Here is a 22,590-nt window from a genome sequence, read left to right as displayed (position 1 = left end):
AAGTTAACACCAGTTTAAAACAAAAAACGAAAAAATAACTTTTTTATAAACGAAAAACGAAAATACAAACGAATTATTAATTTTTAAGTGAAACCCGCTAGAATGCGTTTTAAACTCTTTTTGGCCAGTTTACTGGCATGCGGCTTTATAGCCTTTGTAATTGCCAATGAAAACATCTCACAAACCGAAACTGAAAGTGTTACTCTCAACAAAGATAAGAAAATCGAGGGAAGTACAGTGCTGGACAAAAATGAGGCCGTGGAATTAATTGAAATTTTACCGCCACAGCCACAGCCCCAGCCGAAACAACAACAAAAACACCAACATACAGCGCCCAAAGTAGCTTCGACAGCGGGATCGATTGCCGCCAATATGTCGCAACGTTCTGGCGCTTTACAAATGGCTGACTTCTATTTGGGCGAATTGGGTTATGATATTGTCAATGATAATGGTTACAATTGGGGTAAGTTTTGATTTCATTTTTTACTTTTTTATGGATATTTTCTATAAAGGGATTTATGATTTTAACGTAAATACTGAGCATATAACAAATAAAAATCTAAAGAACGGACACCCAGGTTGGAAACTGGGCAATACCGAGAATGACGCATAGCGCACTTATATTGGAAATATTCTGTAAAGAATTTGTTTATTCTCCAAGTTAGATAATTCGTCTAGGATCCACTACACATATATAAATTTTCTGAACCTTTATATGGGGGCTACAACCAAAGATCCGCCAATATTGATTGTTTTCGTAGCAATATTTGCAACCCAATGAGGACCCAAAATATCAAATTTTAGCCAATGAAACATCAATACACTGAAAATTGAGGGTAAAATTATATGGGGGCTTTACTGAAACTACAACCAATATGGAAAATTTTAATGGAATGATTTTCTACCCATTGAGAACTCCAAACGCCTAATTACAGCCAATACTGCTGAAACTCCCAAAATACCGAAAATTTTTAGTTGCCGATATGTGGAGACTGCTCTCCAATTTTGAGCCAATATAGACTATTTTGGTAGGGATATTCTTTACCTTAATTTGGAATCCAAAATATAAAATTAAAACCAAAAAAAAAAAAATACAAAAAATTAAGTTTCGGTCCTCTTAATCCCCAAAAATTATTATCTGACCATCGCCGAAAATTATAGGCGTTGTCTTTGACCATAACTGGAACATCATTGAGAACCAAAAAATATTTTTTCTCTCGTTATCCTATACCATCATTAGCTATTGAATAGTTCTACGACTTTTAAGGATTTATAAAGAAATTCGTTCACAAATTGAGAGCTTTTCCGTTTTCATACTATTTTCTATAAACTTCATGATAACAACCATTGCAAATAAATGTGATGAATAAATAAAAAATGAGTGATTTAATTCTTAAACGTCATAGAATTTGAACGACCAGGATTAAAAAATCACATCATCATATTGTTTTACTATGCATACACTTATTTTCAAATTTCACTTTATTAACGTGTTAAAAAATGTCCAATAACCCTGAACATACTGTAAATTTAAGGATGTCCGTAATATAGGGGCCGCACTGAAACGAGGATCCATGTTAATATTTTTTTGGTAAATAAATGTTGGTAAACCCAAAATATCAAAGTACATCCGAATCGGTTAAAAAATGTTTTAACAATACTCAAAATACGAGGTACTGTTACATGAGAGCTACAGTATAAAGTGGACCAATATTGACCATTTTTTGTAAGGAGATTCTCCGCCCATTAAAATCCCAAAAAAATTACAACATACTGAAATTTTTATTGTATCGTTTTTTGGGGGCTACACTGAAAAGTGGTTCAATATTGATAATTTTTGATACAGACATTTAATACCTAATGAGAATCCAAAATATCAAATAACAGCCAAATTTGATATTTTGGATTCTCATTAGGTATTAAATGTCTGTATCAAAAATTATCAATATTGAACCACTTTTCAGTGTAGCCCCCAAAAAACGATACAATAAAAATTTCAGTATGTTGGAAAATTTCAGTATGTTGTAATTTTTTTGGGATTTTAATGGGCGGAGAATCTCCTTACAATCATTAGGTATTAAATGTCTGTATCAAAAAGTGTTCAAAATATAGAACATTTGGAGGTACCGTTATATGGGGGATATGCCTACACGTCGACTGATATAGCTCTGGCACTTCTGTGCAAATTTTTGGACAGCTAGCTCAGTTTATGCAGATGCTATAGTGATAACAACATACTGGACATGGACATGGCTAGATCATGGGGTCAGAAACGATTATTTTGAAAAAACCAACATACAACGATGGAGGGTGTAAAAATGGGTAAAAATATGCTGAAGCCAACAATTTTTTTGTCTTTTGCTAATTTATGACTAAAATACACCATTTACAGACTTGTACTCAAAGACTGAATTGAAGTACACCATATTGGCAATATAGTTCTAATGTATGATTTTTCGATATTTCCACCGCATTCAACTAAGCCTGTTTTGAAGCCAAAATTTCCCTGTTTTCGGACGAGCTAATTGAGATTTAAAAGTTTTCGAAATATTGACCCTTTGTAGGGGAGATACTAGAAGGAGTGGACTGGAATGAGTCCCATTTTCTAACATTATACAGTTCAAATCGGATAGTCAGTTCGCATTATATTATAAAACTAGCATATACCCGCTACTTCGTCAGCGAATGTGGAAAGTATTTAAAACCCAATAGCAACCAATATTAACACTTTTAGAACCGTTTAGTACCAATGTTCTGTTATAGTACTTAACCCTACACAAAAATTTTCTGACCGCAAAAGAAATCAAGCTCTACACAAAATTTCGTGTAATTTTTTACCCTTTGTACTCTTGTTAAATTTCCAAATTTTAAATATAGCTTCACCCAAATCCAAATTAAGTACCAGTTAGTAAACATAAATTGCCATAACTTCCTACATTAACATACGAATTTCCAACACTTCCCACATACCCCAATCTTAATTTCAAATTTCAGGATTCTATCGGTTCACCTAAATCCAATTTATTTCAAAATTTAGTGTCATTTAATACACATAGGTACAAATTTCCATTACTACCTACATCATGCAATCCAATGATCCTAACTTCAAATTTCAAGATTCTAGCTCTATCGGTTTACTCAAATCCACATTTGGTACTATTTTGAAACTGTAACCCAAACTGTAACCCTAACTCCAAATTTCAGGATTCCAGCTGTATTGGTTCACCAAAAAATTAAATTGTACAAAATTTAGTACACATTTGTACGAATTTTTAAATACCCCAATCCTACACCCCACAATGATCCTAAATCCAAGTTTCATGATACCAATTCTATCGGTTCGCCCACAATTCAAACACATACCCCGATCCTACACCCCCATAGTGATGCTAAATCCATGTTTTAAGATTCAAACTCAATCAGTTCACTCACAATTCAAATTGTACCAAATTTAGTACACAGTAGTACTAATTCCCAAACATCTTGCATACCCCAATCCTACCCCCACACTTATCCTAAATCCAAGTTTCAGGATTCCAACTCTATCGGTTCACCCACAATTTAAATTGTACCAAATTTAGTACACATTAGTACAAAATTTTTAAACTCCCTACATATCTCAATCTTACACCCAACAATGATCCTGACTACAAATTTCATGATTCTAGCTCAATTGGTTCACCTAAAATTCAAATTGTACCAAATTTAGTACCAGTTAGTACGAATTTCAAAAACTTCCAACTTAACCCAAACCAACACCCCCACAGTGCTCCAAAATCTAAATTTCATGATTCCAAATCTATCGGTTCGCCCACAATTCAAATTGTACCAAATTTAGTACACAGTGGTACAAATTTCCAAAACTTCCTACTTAACTCAAACCAACACCGCCACAGTGATCCTAAATCCAAGTTTCAGGATTCCAATTCCATCGGTTCACCCACAATTTAAATTGTTCTAAATTTTATTGTTCACGCTCTATCGGTTCACCCAAATCCAAATTGTACCAATTATAGTACGATTTAGTACTTTTCGTACACATAAGTAACAAATTTCCAAAACTACGTACATATCCCAATCCTATACTCCGACGGTAATGTTAATATCAATTTTCAGAATTCCAGCTCGATTTGTACCTCTAAATTAAATTTGTACCAAATATAGTACCATATAGTACTTTTCGTACACATGAGTACAAGGTTTCAAAACCATCTCCTCATATCGACCCTACTTCCCAACCCTAATTCGCATTTCAAATTCCAAGCTTTTAACTCTATCCGTTCACAGGCTACAGAATTGTACCAAATTTAGTACATTTACGTACTTTTCGGATAGTTATAGTTCGAATTTCCAAAAGCCCTTTGGTACATCTATCCTACACTCCATCATCGACCACCAAACCAAATTTCAGAGTTCTAGCTCCACCGGTTCGCCAAGTACAAATGACATCACATTTAGTACGTTTTAGTACTTTTCGTACCGTTCTAGTACGAATTTCCAAAAACCCAGCCTTATCTGTCACATTTGGACCAAGAATGACCCTCAACCAAAATTTCAAGATTCTAGCTTCAGCCGCTTCGTCTGGGCGTTGATGAATCGTTAAATCAGTCAGTCAGTCAATCACTTTACTCTTTTATTAGTATAGATTAATAGATTAATTTTCATCAAAATGTTTGAAGGAAATCGGTAACTCCCTTCGAGAGCCATTTTGTACATCAGCCAGCCTGATATTTGTAAATGAGTCCAAATTGTCTGAAACGGATTTGGTCCAAAGAACCATGGAGTAAAAAACCAATATTTCGATGAGGCACATTTTTGCCGTAGCAAAGTATATATACCTTCATTAGCGGTAAGGCGGAGGTTATAATAAAAACATTTTTTCTTAATCTATGCATCAAAAATTATACAAAGTCTAGTACTTAAGGGAACCCTCCCCCCATTCTCGGGGTCAAAATTTTTTTTGATTTAATTCGAATCTACACTAATTCAAGAATGTCCCTACAAAATTTCAAGTGAAAATCTCAAGAACTCTTGAAGATATAGCCGATTTATTGTGTCCACATCAAGTGACGGCTAAAGGGCTTCTCAAACTTTAAACGCGTTTTTCTCTTTTGCGAATGGCGGGCACGATAACTCAAAAACTAATAACCCAATCGATTTCAAATTTGTACACGTTTCTCTGTGAGTGTACTGCTATCGTATGAACTAGGATAAAGCCAATCGGTGAAGATCTTCCTTATTTTTTAACTTGGTTTTTGGTCAAAAATCGGCGATTTTTCAAAAATATTTTTTCAAAGATCCGCCATTTTGTTAATTTTAGAGCGAAGTCAATAATCCTAGTTAATACGAGAGCCAGACATGTACTCTTTCTAACGCCGTTGAAATTTTCGGAATTTCCAGTGAGGAGATATCATGCCCGCCATCAAAAATAAGGACTTCTCTTTAATTACAAAAAACAACAACAACAATTTTTTGTAAATTATTTTTCTTCTTTTTTAAATCTTCAAATATATGTGCAAAGTTACAAACCTTAAGAAGCATTGGTATGGATTTACCAGCCCATTGAAAATCTTGAAAAAATAAAATCGAGAATGGGTGGGTTCCCTTAAATATATTTCGAAATTCAATTCCTGTTGCACTAAACAAATTAGTAATTTTGCAAAAATGTATGTAATTTGTTCTTAATGATATAATGACACGAAAAATCTAATATCTGTATAAAAATTAAAAAATCAATCCTCATTTTGGGGATCTTTGGCCCGATCCCCTTCTCCATATAAAATTTTGCGATATTAAGGCCTCTAGGACGACCAGAAAAACAGACAAAACTTAAATTTTTGGTCCTTTTCATACCCTAAATATTAACCGATCTTAATATACGGGTCTTCATTGGCCAGATTCCATCCTGCATGCAAAATTTCGTGAAGATTGGTCTATAACTGTGGTCCGTATCGTGTTTCCAAATTATAATTGACAGAGGGACGGACACACATAGTCGGATGGGTCTAGGACCACCTAGAATCTTGAATACCACATACGACTATTCTATATTTCATTTCTATCACCTGTTGTAATTTTATGATTTTCTAATATTGCGCCAAAATGGAGGCAGTACCTATCTCAATTTTTCACATTTTTTTTATATCCAAATTGGATTTTTAGATTCCGATATAAATATTTTAGATTTTCGGTTATTTTAGCAACTATACTATGCCTATGCAATCACACACCATACAGCTGTCTATTTCATATAATAAACGGCTTTTGATATTTACACATGAACACATTCAATAAAAGTAATAAATAGTACAATATAACGGAAATTTTTGCAACCAATTTTGCTGATTAAAATTTGTGCCATCATTTTGGCATTCACAAACTGCATTTAATTTTAAATTAATTTATTCATTTAATATTTAATTTAAATAAATTTATTAAACAAATATAAAAACTTTATGGTTGATTATTGTCCTCTGATACTTTATTTTAAAAATTAGTACCAAAAACATGTAATAAATTTGTATTAGTTAAACATTTTTACAGTTTTGTAAAAAAAGTAAAATTCTTATACATTGCCGAAGGTGCCCCAATTATACTTATATATATTTTTTGGAAAAAAAAATATAATAATTTCTTTGTTCTTCGATGTTACAAATCATGACCCAATTTCCAATAAGAAACCCCTCATTTACAAAAGAATTTAAGAAAAAAAGAGATAAAACCAACATAAAATCTGAAGTACACATAAGTAAACACACACAAACATGCATTTTGGAGGGAGGATTGCTTTACACATAAATACCGCCTCAAAGTTAACGGGAACAGCAAAAAAAGAGTCATCGTTCTTATCTTATCATTAGCTTCACCTGTTGATATTCGGTTTAGAAGTACACCTCCACACAAACAAACATACATACTTACATATGGACAACAAATGATTATTGCCCCGCCAAAATGGATGAAATGTATGCATGACTGGGTTAGCTCACACATTACATTGCACGAATGTAAACATACACATCTCTACACACATAGCGAACACATATTTAATTTTCGAAGTCGATTCTCTATGTTGTGACATTTCGATGTTGGGTCGTGTATGTTCTCTGCTGTAATCAGTTCTTTTTTCTGTGTTTTTGGTCATTAACAATAATCGTTGGTATCTCACCCAATCACTATCTTATCATAAATAGTCTGTGATAAATAACGGAGTGATTAAATTCCGTTTTTTTGTTCACTTTAGTGGTCAGTCAGTAGTAGTTGTGTGTATGTATACAATATGTATGTATGATATTAGTAATTCAATTGTGTAGAAACAATTGAATTTTTTGTTTTTGTACAATTGCAATATTTTGAAATTGAGGTATGAGTAACGTTTTCATTTTATTTTTGTTTTATATTGTATTTGATTAAAGTGAATCATTCACATGGAGAAAAAACAACAAAATGTAATGGCACAGGTGAATTATTATATTTTCGTGCTCAATATTTATGAGGGGATATTATATATAAAACCCTATAGTAAAATGTAAGAAAATTGTAAAATTAAAAAAAAAAAATTGTGAGTCAGTAATGTAATCGTGAAACACCTGCCATTTGAGTCTTAAAGGTCTTCTATTTATAGAAGTTATATATGAAGTCTTCAATCTGTATAACATCCATAGAAGGTGTTCTACTTTTAGTAGTTATTTCTTCTATCGTATATAGGTATTTTATTTATAAAATATTTGTGTACTCTCAACCTTCCAATAAAATATGAGACTATTTTAGACCAAATCTGCTACAGATAATTTGGAGCAGATTTAGAAATGTCCGTCCGTCTGTCGTTTTTTCTAGCTGTAGTACATATGTCACGAAGGTAGTACCCGATTCGATTCACATTTTTCACAATATACAATAATTCTTCCTATTTCGATCAATCTTGAAGATCAATCAAGAGACAATCAACCTGCAACTTCCCCTACCAATTGGTCGTAATTTGGAGGACAAATTCATTTAAAATAACATGCGAATGGAGTACCACATTTGGTCCAAAATTCAGCACGACCCATAATTTTAACCAAATATATATATTTTCCGAAGATGTGTAACTCATTCAATTGGTTCTACACATATTGTAATATTTTTGCTAATCCTAGATCAAGTCTTAAAATGCTACCCTCTATCTAGTTTAAAATTTGTAAGTGTTGTGTGAAACGAACGAAGCATTCGAGTTGATCTAAAATTTATATATAGTAATATTTTTACCTTTTCGAAGAGGGAATCGTTCCGCTTCTTTTAGTACCACTCTCACAAAAAGCTGTTAAAACTTCTAAAATTACATATAAATGAAATAGATCGGATACTCCATGGTCTGCATTAGGTTCGAAGATACGTCCACTCTTTTTAGTATTTATCGGAATGGCCCTTAAAAATTCTCGTATTTGGAGAAATCCACGCCTATAGTGCGGGTTATGGCCTTTATCAGAAATTTACTTAAAAATCCCGCAATTAGAGCTTTAAAAATTAACGCCTATAGAGCTCGATACGGCTCTCAAAACCCCAAGTCTATAGATGACAGTTTGGTCTTTTAAAATACAAGCCCATGGAACTTGACATGGTCTTGGATATTGCCATTAAATTCTTATTTAAAAAATCCAAGCTTCTTGTGCTCGATGTGGCTCTTAAAAATTTCCTTGAAAATCTAGACCTCTATAGACTGAGATGAAACCAGTGATAGATGACAGTTTGGCCTTTTAAAATTCAAGCCCATGGGGTTTGACATGGTCTTGGTTATTCCCATTAAATTCTTATTTAAAAAACACGTTTCTTGTGCTCGATGTGGCTCTTAAAAATTTCCTTGAAAATCTAGGCCTAATATTTTGCGATTTTTTACACCCTTTTGACCGCCTAGAGGTCAACAAATATTACTAATATTCAGTAAAGCTTTTCTAATTACTTGTCCAGATTTCCTTCAACGTGGTTGTGTTGTGATGTTGGGCTTTTAATTGTGGCCTATAGATCGACTCGAAAAAACACAACAAATTAAGTTTTCGGTCCACTTCATCCAAAAATTACTATCTGATAAACATCGAAAATTATAGGCATTCTTCTTGATCATACTTGGATCCTCATGGAAATTTTCAAAGCGATCAGCACTATATTTCCGCCCTATAGTGTGGTAATGGGTTACTAAATAATATATGAATATGTAAGCATCTGTAAATATTTATGTGTTACTCCCACATTCGAGTACATACGACAATAAAATTGGTATCAATTTAATGGTCAACCCCTCCTCTTGGATATAATATTAACCAATCCTTCAGGACTAAATATATATGCCATAGAATACAAATGTTGTCATTTTCACACAAAAGTCAGGGTCCATTTGACCCACTAAATATTGACCGATGTTTATCAAAACATGTATGCTTTTTCTTTGGCCCAATCCCCTTCTCCTTGTAAAAATTCGCGATATTTGGGCCATAAATGCGACCTCTTGAGCGACCAGAAAATCAGACAAAAATAAAGTTTTTGGTCCATTTCATCCCCTAAATATTAATCGATCTTTACCAAAAACAATAGGGTTCTTCATTGACCAGAACCCATCGGTCCATCTTTAGTAAAATATGAGTCTTTCCAAACATAAATAAAAAATTATTATAGACTCCCGTATGAAAATCCACGACCAAACACTGTACCCCTGTTGGTTCAGAATGAGTAAAAGAAAAGTTCAATCCTAGAAATGCCTATGGAACACCAGGTGGAAAATGGAGTCCTAGCTTCTCTACCCTACCTACTCTACCCTACCATGGTCTCTAGAACATGCAAAATTTCGTGAAGATTGGTCCATAACTGTCTTACAAATTCTTGGGGCTGCACAAAGCTGTAATACCCTGACAACATAGTTGTGTAGAGTATAAATAGTTTTTCAAATACCAAATACCAACATAGCCTGTATTTATAAAAAAAAATATTTTTTCCAATACCCAAGCGTAGATATGGAAGCATAGAAGCAAGCATATTTTTAAAAAAAACCATTCCTTCAAATACCAAGCAAGCGTAAATTTATTAAAAAATATTTTTTCAAATTCCAAGAATGAGAAGTGGACCTATAACTCATATTTCCCCTTAGTCTTAACTATGATTTCCCCTACCACAATTTCCCCTCACATTATTTCATTCATTTTACAATATTATTCGATTTCGTAATACTGTGCAAGCAAACTAATTAACACGGTGACATGTTGTAACATGTCTGCATTACACAAAAATCGCACTGAATAACCTAAACCGTGAAATTTTCGGTAATGGTAACAGTTTGTCTAGAAACTAAATGGAGATAAGTATATTTGTGTAATTTATCCTGCACCGCCATTGTTGTTGTTGTTGCTATTTCTAGTCTCTAAACCCATCATCATCATCGCAATGCCATAGAACATTGTGGTGGCCAACTAACTACCTGATGGGCAATGCGAAAGTAACATAACCACGTTAACAGACGCAGACACACACCGAAAAGGAGAGGGGTTTTATGGTCTCTACTTAAGTGTCACCTACAATTCAGGCAATTATGCAGGACAATCGCTGGCACTCAGCCACACCCATACACCCACGCGATCATAAAACACGGGTGGCAGGCAGCAAAGTTTTAAATGAGATTTGTGTTACATGATAAATGTGACAAAAAAGGATTAGCGAATACTCCCAATTTGCCATTGTTGTGCGCGTGTAAGCATGTGTTAGCGTACACACACACACACACACACACATTCCACACGTACATCCAGAGATCCTTCTGCGTCTTTTTTGATTCATAAAAAGATTAGCGAACGCTTAACATTATGAGCGGATATTTCGACATTGAATTATTGTCAAGTAAGGATGTCTTGTGTGGGTGGCGCATACCTACCGCACACACACACACACTCACACAGACAATAAATAACACCAACAACAACTACAATTATGGTTTTAGCGGCAGCGGTGGTAACACCATGAAACGACAGCAGCTGCAATTTGAAAACTTTTCAAATCCATCGGATTAACGTTTTAAGTAAAAAACAAAAACTCAGCGGCAACAGCAACAACAACAAAAAGTAAAACATGGAATCAACACCGCATAACTGCCAGCAAAAAGGCAACCCAACACGATTATGAAAGTGGATTTAATTTTTGCAACAAAATCACTTTTTTGTCTTTCTTTCGAGAAAAACTGTAACGGCTGTACAATTCGCAGAATTGGCCCGATTTAAGGCGAAAACGAAAATCAATGGGAAAATCCGCTAACAAATTTTCAAGGATTCTCATTTGTCATAATTTTATTTTTGTTTTTTATTTGAAATTTTTTGTTTGTCCTCGTTTTTTGTCACATAATTTGTATTTAATTATGGAAGAGATTTTTTTTCGTACGAAATCTGGGACAGATGGAAATAAATGAGAATTTTGTATTATAAATAATTGCAATGGAAAATTTATTTGTGGTCTTCGTGGATTTTAATAGCAATTTTATTCTAATATCCATAGAAATTTATTTAGTGTCTTCTATCCAGAGACGATATAAAATATAAAAAGACATTATATAGGTATTCTATAAGCAATATATCTTTCGAAGGGTTTCCGTAGACTGATAGTAGATAGTTGCAATTTTATATAAAACTTTTACGGTTTTATACGTTAAGATATATATATTTTTTCCGACTTCTCCTTTCGGATGCTATAATGGGATATACAAGAGTTATTAGATATATGAATATATAGCTTGACATATTCCGAGGTTCCATACTTTTTGAAGAAAAGAAAATTCTTTGGCAATTATTTTCTGAAGATCAGATGTCCCATCCGTTGAAAGTTACATTGATGATTTCGAACCTAACATTTTCGTTTTGTATCGCAATACTAATTATTAATAATTAAATCGGCAGGTATTTTATATAGGGTCTAGGGCCGATATAGGTTATTCTCCAAACGGACGTTATAGATTTTTATTTCGATATCCTCCGAAGGCAGAATGATAACAACAAATGACTAAATTGACTAAATCGTCTTAGAATTCCATACTTTGTAGTGTATAAAATGATAATTTAGAGTGCAGAATATCCGAATTCGGTCGAAAAAACGCGGAATGACAAAATTAATATACCCTCCATACTATGGTGGAGGGTATAAAAAATATTTCGGTAGGCCAGAGTAGAACTTTTTTGTCTTTTTGTCTTGAGGGGTGATTTAAAAATATTAAAAAATCGGGATCATTAAAAATTTGCCTATTATTAAGTTTTTACAGACACTCAAGTTTCAAAACCCGCACCAAAAATTAAGCGGGGTTGTTAAAAATCATCGACCTACATTGAAACTTTTCTGGCAATATATCTTTTATTTGCCATGTACTGGACTGGTGGGTAATGCAGCATATAAGGCGGGTAATTCTTTTTGTGGCGGCTATGTCAAAATATAAATCCACATCCAACAACTTCTTCAAAGGTGTTTTCAGCCCTACGAGTAATCAGAATTCCACATTATAACAATATATGCTCAATTTTTCAGAATACCGAAATGGGGTTGGGGATCTTGATATTGGGATCTATAGTCTATATCGAAATATTTGTGTAAAAATATTTTCCACCCTCTTGGATAACAAATTATAGTTACTTTAGAGGGGGATATTTAGATAAAATCTTAAGAAGTCCGAATATTGGGCGGAACCGATAATTTATTTTTTTTTTTTGCAAATAATACAAATACTTTAACAATGCAGAAAACGAAACTGAACCATGATAACATAGACCTATATCAAACATTTCCGTGTCAAATGGCATGTGTATTTCGGTGAGATAAGCGGAAACTTCCTTTTATTTATGTGAACCTATATCTAAAATATTCTACAAAGATATGTCCACACTTCGTTGGGAACTTCTGCTAGATTCATGACCAGTAAGGAAAGTAATTTATTTTGGGTATTTTTATATTTGTTTTTGTTATATATCTATATCTGAACCGATTTCGGGGAAACTTGCCAGAGACTAATTTATATTACATCAGTACGTTGTGTCAATCGGCCTTCACGAAGCTTAGCAACAACATTTTAGACTTAATTCAGTACCCTATACAAAAATTCATGCAAATCGAAAGGTATATAGGGACTTTGGTGCACCAGTTACATAAAATCGGACGAAAATATATATACATATATATATATATATATATCTAAATCTGAACCGATCTTCACGAAACTTTGCACACATCACTCTAGACTAAATTCAGTACGCTATGTCAAAATTCGTGCAAATTAAAAAATTTCCAGGGACGTTGGTGCACCAATTACCTAAAATCGGGCGAAACTATATATAGGAGCTATATCTAAATCGGAACCGATATTCACGAAACTTTGCACACATCATTCTAGACTTAATTTAGTACTCTGTGACAATTTTCGTGCAAATCGAAAGATATATAGGGACTTTGGTAAACAATTTACCTTAAATCGGACGAAGATATATATGGGAGCTATATCTAAATCTGAACCGATTTTCACTAAACTTGGCAGACGTCATTCTAGACCTTATTCATTACGCTGTGCCAAATTGCGTGCAAATCAAAAGATTTCCAGGGACTTTCGTGGACTAAAATCGGGCGAAGCTATACATGGGAGATATATCCAAATCTGAACCGATTTGCACAAAACTTTGCACACATCATTCTAGACCTTATTTATTTCTCTGTGCCAAATTTCGTGCAAATCGAAAGATATATAGGGACTTTGGTACACCATTTACCTTAAATCGGACGAAAATATATATGGGAGCTATATCTAAATCTGAACCGATTTTTTCCCAATTTCAATAGGGCCAAACAAGTGAGCTGTGCCAAATTTCATCCTTATACCCTACACAGTATTATAGATTTGTGTGACCCAATAGTTTGTAACGCCCCAAAATATTGGTCCTAGACCCATCTTTTAGTATACCCTTAGTTATTACCCTTTTTGGTAATGATCCAATAGTTTTTAGGGGATGAAACGGACCAAAAACTGTATATATGTCTGATTTTCTGGTCATAATTATGACCTTAACATCACTCTTTTCACGATAATCGTGACTCTTTTCACGATAATCGATAAATATTTAGCGAATCAAATTGGCCCAGACTTTTGTGTGAAAATGTCAAAATTTGCATGCTATGCCATATATAAATACTCCTAAAGGACATTGACCGGAGAAGTTGGCAGTATAACCAAGTTTTTGACCTTTAAATTGATACCAATTAGAGTGATGTATGTACTTGGATGTGGGAGTTATTCGTAAATATTTACTGTGATGTGGTTTAGTCATAGGATCACTGCACCGATCACTATGAAATTTTATATAGAATTCGGGTTATGGACAATGATGAGGAGGTGTTAATATTATATTTGGGAGATGAAATTGAGGGAAAGTTTTATTTCTTATTCTTGTAATATTGCGTGAGTCGTGTCATAATTCGAAATTGTCGAAATTGTGATCCCCTATGTTCTAAACGATCATTATCAAAAATATGGGTGTCGATTTTGATATATACGAATTAAAAGTCCGAGTCGACTGTGGAGTCGGAGGCAAGTAAAATAATGTTATTGGATTCTAGTAAAAAATAACTCTGCTCTGCAGCTCTGATTAGAAGATATCTATAGGCCATCAGGTGGAATCGAATTCACAGCCCTGCACAACATTATTAAAATTTCCTCACACCTCAAAACCCATGGCTAACGAGTTGATGACTTTTGGACAAATAAAAATATGTCCTCCCACGAATGACCGTAATTCTGTTTTATTATTATATATTGTATAAATATAATTACAGGTAATCCCTATATAAGTACTGAATGGTTTCTCATTCATGATTGATTCTTGTTCGGTAGATTTAAAAACTAATTCAATATAATATCCTTTCTGTACAAACAAAAAGTCCGATAAGTTTTTAACTATAAATACTTATAAGTTCGTATTGCGATCAACAAACTTAATTTGTAGTAGTCCCTAAAAATGAATTAAAATTTGCCCAGTTTGTTTTTTATTCCTGGCGAATCTTCTTTAAATGTAAATTTTTTTCAAACTCCAGAACTTATTTTCAGTTTTCTAGGTGTATCTGTGGTCAAATCTTTTTTCCTGAGAATATGTCACTATTTTCTATTTTTTAATCCTATTTTTCTTGCATTTGAAACCCAAATCATCTGCATATTAAATCCCTCCTAAGTAAGGGGAATTTCTAATTAAACAATTTGCCAATCTGCGTTTCTCCAGACTGCAGATATCCTCTAACATGACACATTCTAAAACAATCGAATTACAACGATGATCAATGTTTATTAAATATTTAGCATAAAGCCAACAATTGTGATAAATGATAAACTGTGCCGACCAGCTGTCCTGATTTTATGAACGCATTGTTGTTAATCATATTAACAATTTTAGGGATTGTAATTAACCAAAAAGGCTTTAAGGGCCGTGTATTTAGGGGTCAACAAATCATTGAGTAGTGGTTTTGTTTAATGCCAAAGTGAGCCTGTATATGTGTGGTATTTTTTACGGTCTGTTTGTATGGGTAACAGGTATGCAAATTTTTAATAAGAACGAAGCGAACGAAACAAAAAATCTCCAAGGCAAAACAACAACAAAAAAGTGTGTCATGCAAGGATTAAACAGGACTTAAAAAAAGGTGTATTCATTGTTGGGCTGGAATATTTCTGGATCAACTATGAGAAGGACGAGGGAGAGTGAAAGGGAGAGAGAGGTAGAGAGAATGAGAGATCAACCATAACAGGTAGTCACGGGGATTATTGAGGCTTCGGTGTTGTAGGGGGTATAAATAAACATGACAGCCCTGACAAACTCATTAAACACATTTCAACCCAGCAAACGTGACAACCTTCCAAAGGAAAAGAAGTATTTTTCAAATTTTTGTAAATTTTTCGGTGCTGTTCAGTTCATCATTAAAACGAAGGACACCAACTAGAATCTCGAAAAAAATGAGTCTGAGTGCTTACACTTTTCAATTCTATTCATACAATATGCCCTCGTATCGACCGGGAGCCATCATCCATCCGGACAGCATGGATGTTGATGACATTGATTTGTCACATCCACCGCCGAAACCACCGAGAATGGCAGCTCTACAAAATCAATTGGCAAATAATAACAGTAATGGCAACGGTAGCAGCAGCATCGATAACCACCAACCATTGGCCATGACTTCTACACCAAAATCTGTGGAGACTGCTGTAGAAATAGCAACAACAACGACGGCAGCCGGCCCCCTGAACTACTTCAGAGATGTTAATGAAACCCCAAAATCAATTTACTCAAGTGGTTTGGCTGCCGGGACATTACCACCTGTAACTGGTGAAATGCAATTACAAACACGTCAACATGTCGGCCCAAAACGTAGCTGGGCTCATGAGCTACGCGCCAAGGCATTGGAAATGTCAAAACACAGTTCAGGCAGTGCGTCTGATAACTCAAATTCAAGTGACAGTGAGACGGAGCAGGGGGAACACATGGGGAAACCACAAGCCACGGTTGGCCACAAAAGTTGGTCATGCCAAATCAAGGAAAAGGCATTGGAAATGTCCAAAAGGAATTCAGTTCGATTTGAGGTGCCCAGTGACCCGGAGGAGGAGAAGCAACAGCAGGAGAATGTTGTGCCAAATAATTATCAACTAAATTCAACTGCAGCGGAAATTACTTCAAACCATCTAGGCAATGTGACCTTTGGCAATACTTCCATCAACAGTACCTTCAGCTCAATTGGCAATATTAGCCTGAACAGCAGCAGCAACAACAATACCAACTTCAGCAGCAGCAACAGTAATGAGAATCTGTCACAGGGTACCTTAAGATCTGTCAAGGAGCGCATCAGCTATTTTAATACCCTGACAACGGTGGGCAATAATACATTTATTAATCTGTTGAAAAATTCCAAAACCCAGGCCAGAGCCACACTGAACAACACCAGCACGCATAGCCTGAATGCCCATCAGTTTGCAACACCAGCAAAACCCAAACGATGGTCCACCCACATAAATTTGCACCTTGAGCAGCCAACACCAGTGCTGGAGGCGCTGACTGACAAGTCTTCAAAATGGCAGGCGAATGCTTCATCATCATTGTCGGCATCAACATCCAACTCCTTTTCCTTGTTCTGCCCCCAGACACCAACATCATCATCGGCAGCAGTCGCTGGCAGCCAACAATTGTCGGTTGCATCAGCTGCTGCCACATTTTCATTTCAGGATACAACCTCGACGTCATCCTTTGCCTCCTTCAGTGACTTGGCCGGCAATTGCATTTCTGCCGCATCCCCGCTAACCACATCGACACCCGTCTACAACAACACCTCCACAATACAGCGTAAAAATTCACTGCGTCGTAAACCCTCCATTGAGAAATCACGAAGACCCATTCAGCGGCAAAATTCAACGGCTGGGTCGAATGGTGGCACCAAACCGCAAATGCATGCCGTTATGGAAGATTTAAGTTTGGTAATGCCCGTTAAATTACGTGTAGCTGAATACGAGCGACGAATTATGATGGAAAGCTAAGAATGGGAACACAACAAAGGAAGTACAATTTTGGGTATCTCCAAGTAAAGGAACGGATGTGTAACCATACCAGCAGCTATCATCAATGTCTTCCACTTGTGTCTCAGCTAAGCCACTAAACTTGGGAAGAAAATCCCATTCCGCAAAAAAAGAAAAACAAAAACTAAGCATTTAGCCTAAAGTAGTTTTCGGATTTTCCTAACTGGCGGAGGAGCAAACAAAGTGGCCACGAAAAATCCCAGAGCATTTCGCCAAAAAACAAAAACTACAAGAACAACAAATATTGGAGCCTTTTGCATTGGGTTTTTGTGGTTTCACTTTCAGTTCTAACCACCCCTTCCATTTCCCTCCCCTCACCCATTACCTCTTCCCCTGCAAATCTCTTATTACCTTGAGGATAGTGTACATTTATATAAGTTTGAAACTTTTTTGCCGTTTGTCTTTCCTCTTTATTCGCCCCTCCCCCTTCTTCTGCTCCCCCCTAACACCCCTTGTCTTCTACTAAAGACTTTATTATCGCCCTTAACTTTGCTTTATTTAGTATTTAGTTTAACTTTAGTCTCTAGCATTTAGGTACACATACTTAGTTGTATGTATGTAAGTGTGTGTGTTTTAGTTTTATAAGTATATAATATAAAATATAGCCATGTGTACTTAGTACATAAATAGTTTTATAAAAACTTTTAAAGTATGACTTTAACAATATCAATAAAGAAAATTATGTTTTTTTGAAATGAAAAGTGAAAATATTTTATAGTTGTTTTTGTTTTTTTTTTTAATTTTTCTTTCCTTTTGCTGAACTTTGAAATTTTTGATTTTTATGAGAAAAGTTTCGGGGTGTTTGTGTGTGATTTAAAATGGTTTTTCTTTATTGTGTGGGAAATGAAAAAAATGGGAAAATTATTATTTCAAAGTGGCATTAATCATTGATTGGTGGTGGAAAATAAAAACAATACTGGGATTATATGTGATAGGTTTACATTCATATGTTAGCCAAGAATTTTTGGATTGTTTTCAAAATATATTTGTTTTAGAAAATTTTAAAATGTGTAATGTTGTGTTGTTTACAGTGCCCGGAAAAATCAATTTGCCAACATAATGACATTGTGCCCTCAATATAAAAAGAAGTTGTTGGACTGGATCGACTACATAAACGTACTCATTACATTTTGACGTACAGTCATGTGCTGTGTTGTTTAGAGTATCTTGACTTAATGTAGGCCATTATTTAGCATAAACGTATTCAGTGCATTTTGACGTACTGTCATGTGCTGTGCTGTTTAGAATAACTTGAAATATGAATCGAAATAATATAGAATTATTTCGTAAACATTTTCGAACCGGCCGAACTTTTTATAACCTCCAGCATGAGGTGGACATTTATAATGCCAGTAATCCTTTGGGGTCTTCATTAATGGCGGTCTATACCAATGTTAAATTTTGGTAGGCCAATTTGACACCTAATGAGAAACAAATTAAAGCCAATTCGGTTTTGAAACGTGCCCAAAATACCGAATAATGGGGATACCTCAAAAGTGGATCGATAGGGAATACCTATCGGTCCTATATCGATAATTTTTGATAGGGGCTATTGTTATCCAATGGGAACTCAAAGTATTAAATTACAACAAATTCGATTAAAAAACGTACTAAAGATTGAGAGTACATGGTATGTACAAAAGTTCAAAGCTCTATTTTAAATATCCTCGGACTGACAGACGAAGATGTAATATACTGTATACTTTGTAGGGTCTCCGGTGAATGTTTCGAGGGAATGATAAATTTAATGTACGCTCCACCTTGATAGTTTCAGGGATAGTTTATCGAAAGAAACACTTTGAATCAAATGATCGTATGTTTCTTTTGTATGGACCTTCAATTGGCCTTCATTGCTCCACAATTTGTCTGACTTTGAAAAACGACGTATCATTGTGGGCCATAACAATGCGATCTATCACACAATTATTCTTTAAAAAATCTCCGCCGAAGGTTTCTCAAATTGTATTCATTAAAAACCTATATGATACTACTTTTAATATATATCCCTAAGACTACTTGAAAAATTTACGCCTAAGACTTGTTGCAAGAATAATTAAAACCAGTGAGCGGAGCAGTACCACGGAAATCAAACCTTCTGCGGATGTTTATTCCGAGCGTGGGCAATATTTCGTAATACTTGCACCCTCTTGCCCGATTAGAGGTAAACAGCACATCTTCCTTTCACTGACATATTTTCCGAATATTATGAGTATTCAGTACAGCATTTGTGGCCAAAAAATTAAGTTTTCGGTCCACTTCATTCCAAAATTATTATCTGATCATCACCGAAAATTATATGCGTTGTCCTTGACCATAACTGGAACCACATGGAACATTTCAAAGCGATCAGCGCTATATTTCCGCTCTCTAGAGTAATAATGGGTTACTAAATAATATACAAATAAAAAGATACCTGTAAACTCCCACATCCGAGCACATACAACAATATAATTGGTATTAATTTAAAGGTCAACCACTCCTCTTGGATAAAACATAAACTTTTCGGGGCTATGTCCTTCATGGGTAAATATATACGATATAGAACACAAATTTTGTCATTTTTCACACAAAAGTCAGGATCCATTTGACCCGCTAAATATTGACCGATCTTTATCAAAACAGGCATGCTTATTCTTTGGCCCTATCCCCTTCTCCATGCAAAAATTCGCGATGTTTGGGCCATAATTGCGGACTCTAGACCGACCAGAAAAACCGACAAAAATTAAGTATTTGGTCCATTTCATCCCCTAAATATTAACCGATCATTCCCAAAAACAATAGGGGTCTTCATTGGCCAGAACCCAACCTACATGCAATATTTCGTAAAGATTGGTCCATAACTGTGGCCTGTATCGTGTTTACAAATTATAATGGACAGACGGACGGACGACGGACACACATGTCTAGATCGACTCAGCTTGTCGAGATATGACCATCGGTATACTTAAAGGTGGGTCTAGGACCAATATTTCGCGGCGTTACAAACTCTTGTGGCTGCACAAAGCTATAATACCCTGACAACATAGTTGTGTAGGGTATAAAAACCATATAATACCCTACACTACTATCACGGAACTCTAACCTTCTCGCTGAATAGTGACATATCATTACAAAAGCCCTTCAAAGTAGTTGGCCAGATTACTTTCCCAGTGTAATATTCAGCTTATAATTGTGGACTATAGAGAACTTGCAAAAAACGCAAAACATTTTCGGTCCATTTCATCTCAAAATTATAATCCGATCATGACTAGTGTCCTATGGGTTACTATTTAATATCAGAATACGTATTTAAGTATAACTCCCACATCCGAGTACATACAGCAACATAATTGGTATCAATTTAGAGGTCAACCACTCATCTTGGATATAATCAATTTCTCGGGTGTATATGCTTCAGGAGTAAATATATAGGCCATAGAATACAAATTTTGTAATTTTTCACACAAAAGTCTGGATAGATTTGACCCGCTAAATATTTCTTCGAAATAGTCACGTTTATTCCTTCTCTTTGTGTAAAATTTCGTTATGTTCGGGTCACAATTGTGGCCTCTAGAGCGGCCAGAAAAACAGACAAAAATAAAGCTTTGGTCCTTTACTTCACCTAAATATTAACGGATCCTTACCAAAAACAATAGGGCCAGAACCCAATGCTAAATGCTAATTTAGGATTGGGCCATAATTGTGGCCTGTATCGTGTTTACAAATTATAATGGACAGATATGGCCGTATACTTAAAGGTTGGTCTATGGCCAATATTTCGCGGCATTACAAACCCTTGGGGTTGCACTAAGCTATAATATCCTGACAACATAGTATAACTACATTGGAAATTCCAAGAAAAAATATTCTTTAAAAAACATTCTAAGACTTTTGAAAGACTTTTTGAAAAAAATATTCAAAAATCTATGCCTAAGGTTCCATTTATAAAAAAAATCTTTGAAAAGATTCACCTGATGCTTCTTAAAACATATTCATTAGAAGGCTACGCCTAAGGTTTTTTTTAAATATTCTTTATAAGACTACGTCTAAGGCTTCTTGAAAAAATATTTTGTACAAATCTACACATTTGGATTAATTTTTTTAATATACGCCTGAAGCTTCTTGAATATTTTTTCCATAAGTGACTGTAATTTGGTATTTCGAAAGCTTTGAGGGTGGCTTACATCTATACAGAAAATTATCAATAGAGGGCTATATTTGCAGATGGTTCCCTCATTATGGACCTGCCTTATTTTCGGCATTTTTTCCGGTTAAGCCAACATTTGATGCATTCTGGGTTCTTGGAAGTTGGAAAAAAAATCCATCCAGAAAACTGTAGATCTAGGTTTTATCTAAATTTTACCATCGAAGTGGTTGCAATTCGGTATTCCCGGGTGGTCGAAGGCTGAAATACGTCAATACATAAAATGGTCAATGTAGGCTCATGTTTTGACATAGTCCCTATACAAATGCCCCACCTCATATTTTGCGCATTTTCGAAGTGGTTGTAATTTCGCATTCGGTTTTATTGGAGGCTTACATCTTTACAGAAGAATATAAGTCCATGGCAAGTTCTGTAGCGCTATTCAGAATTTTATAAGTTTTAGCCGAATTTTGGACATTTTCATTGTTTTAGGTCTATTTACAGCCACCATAGGTGGTTTTAGCGGAATATCGATAAATTTTGTTTAATTTTGCATTGCAAATTGTCTGCTAGTAGGTTGTCTATGTTCGGCAAAAATTAAATACTTCAATACGCACATTCTGGGCTAGGAACTTCAAATTACCGAAAATTAATAGGGGTCATTTTATGGGGCTATTAAGAAGACATTTATTGACCATATTCTTATTTATTCTTCTGGAATTTGGAATACATAAATGAAGACACTTCGGTGACTAAGACCCCTAAAATACAGAATTTGTGTGGGTCATTTTATATGGGGGCTATGTCAGAACATGGACCTACTTTGAATAGCTGGAATGTCAAATTACAGCTACAGCGGCTAAAAACAAAATAAGCT

At 34.9% G+C, this 22,590-nt stretch overlaps 1 protein-coding gene across 1 annotated transcript in view; it reads left to right on the top strand.

Moving 5' to 3' along the window:
- Positions 1-310: 310 nt before the first annotated feature.
- LOC133328980 (protein mesh) overlaps positions 311-22,590 on the top strand; it is a 90,585-nt gene continuing 68,305 nt past the window's right edge. The window contains exon 1 of the mRNA XM_061537483.1: positions 311-463. Within this exon, the coding sequence (XP_061393467.1) occupies positions 373-463 (91 nt within the window). The 5' untranslated portion in view covers positions 311-372. The remainder of the gene's footprint in view (positions 464-22,590) is intronic.

The sequence above is a fragment of the Musca vetustissima genome, unplaced genomic scaffold, assembly GCF_032173495.1.
Source record: "Musca vetustissima isolate MV318-11 ecotype Yass unplaced genomic scaffold, APGP_CSIRO_Mvet_v1 utg16177, whole genome shotgun sequence".
Classification (NCBI taxonomy): Eukaryota; Metazoa; Arthropoda; class Insecta; order Diptera; family Muscidae; genus Musca; species Musca vetustissima.
This window is presented reverse-complemented; position numbering and strand designations above follow the sequence as displayed.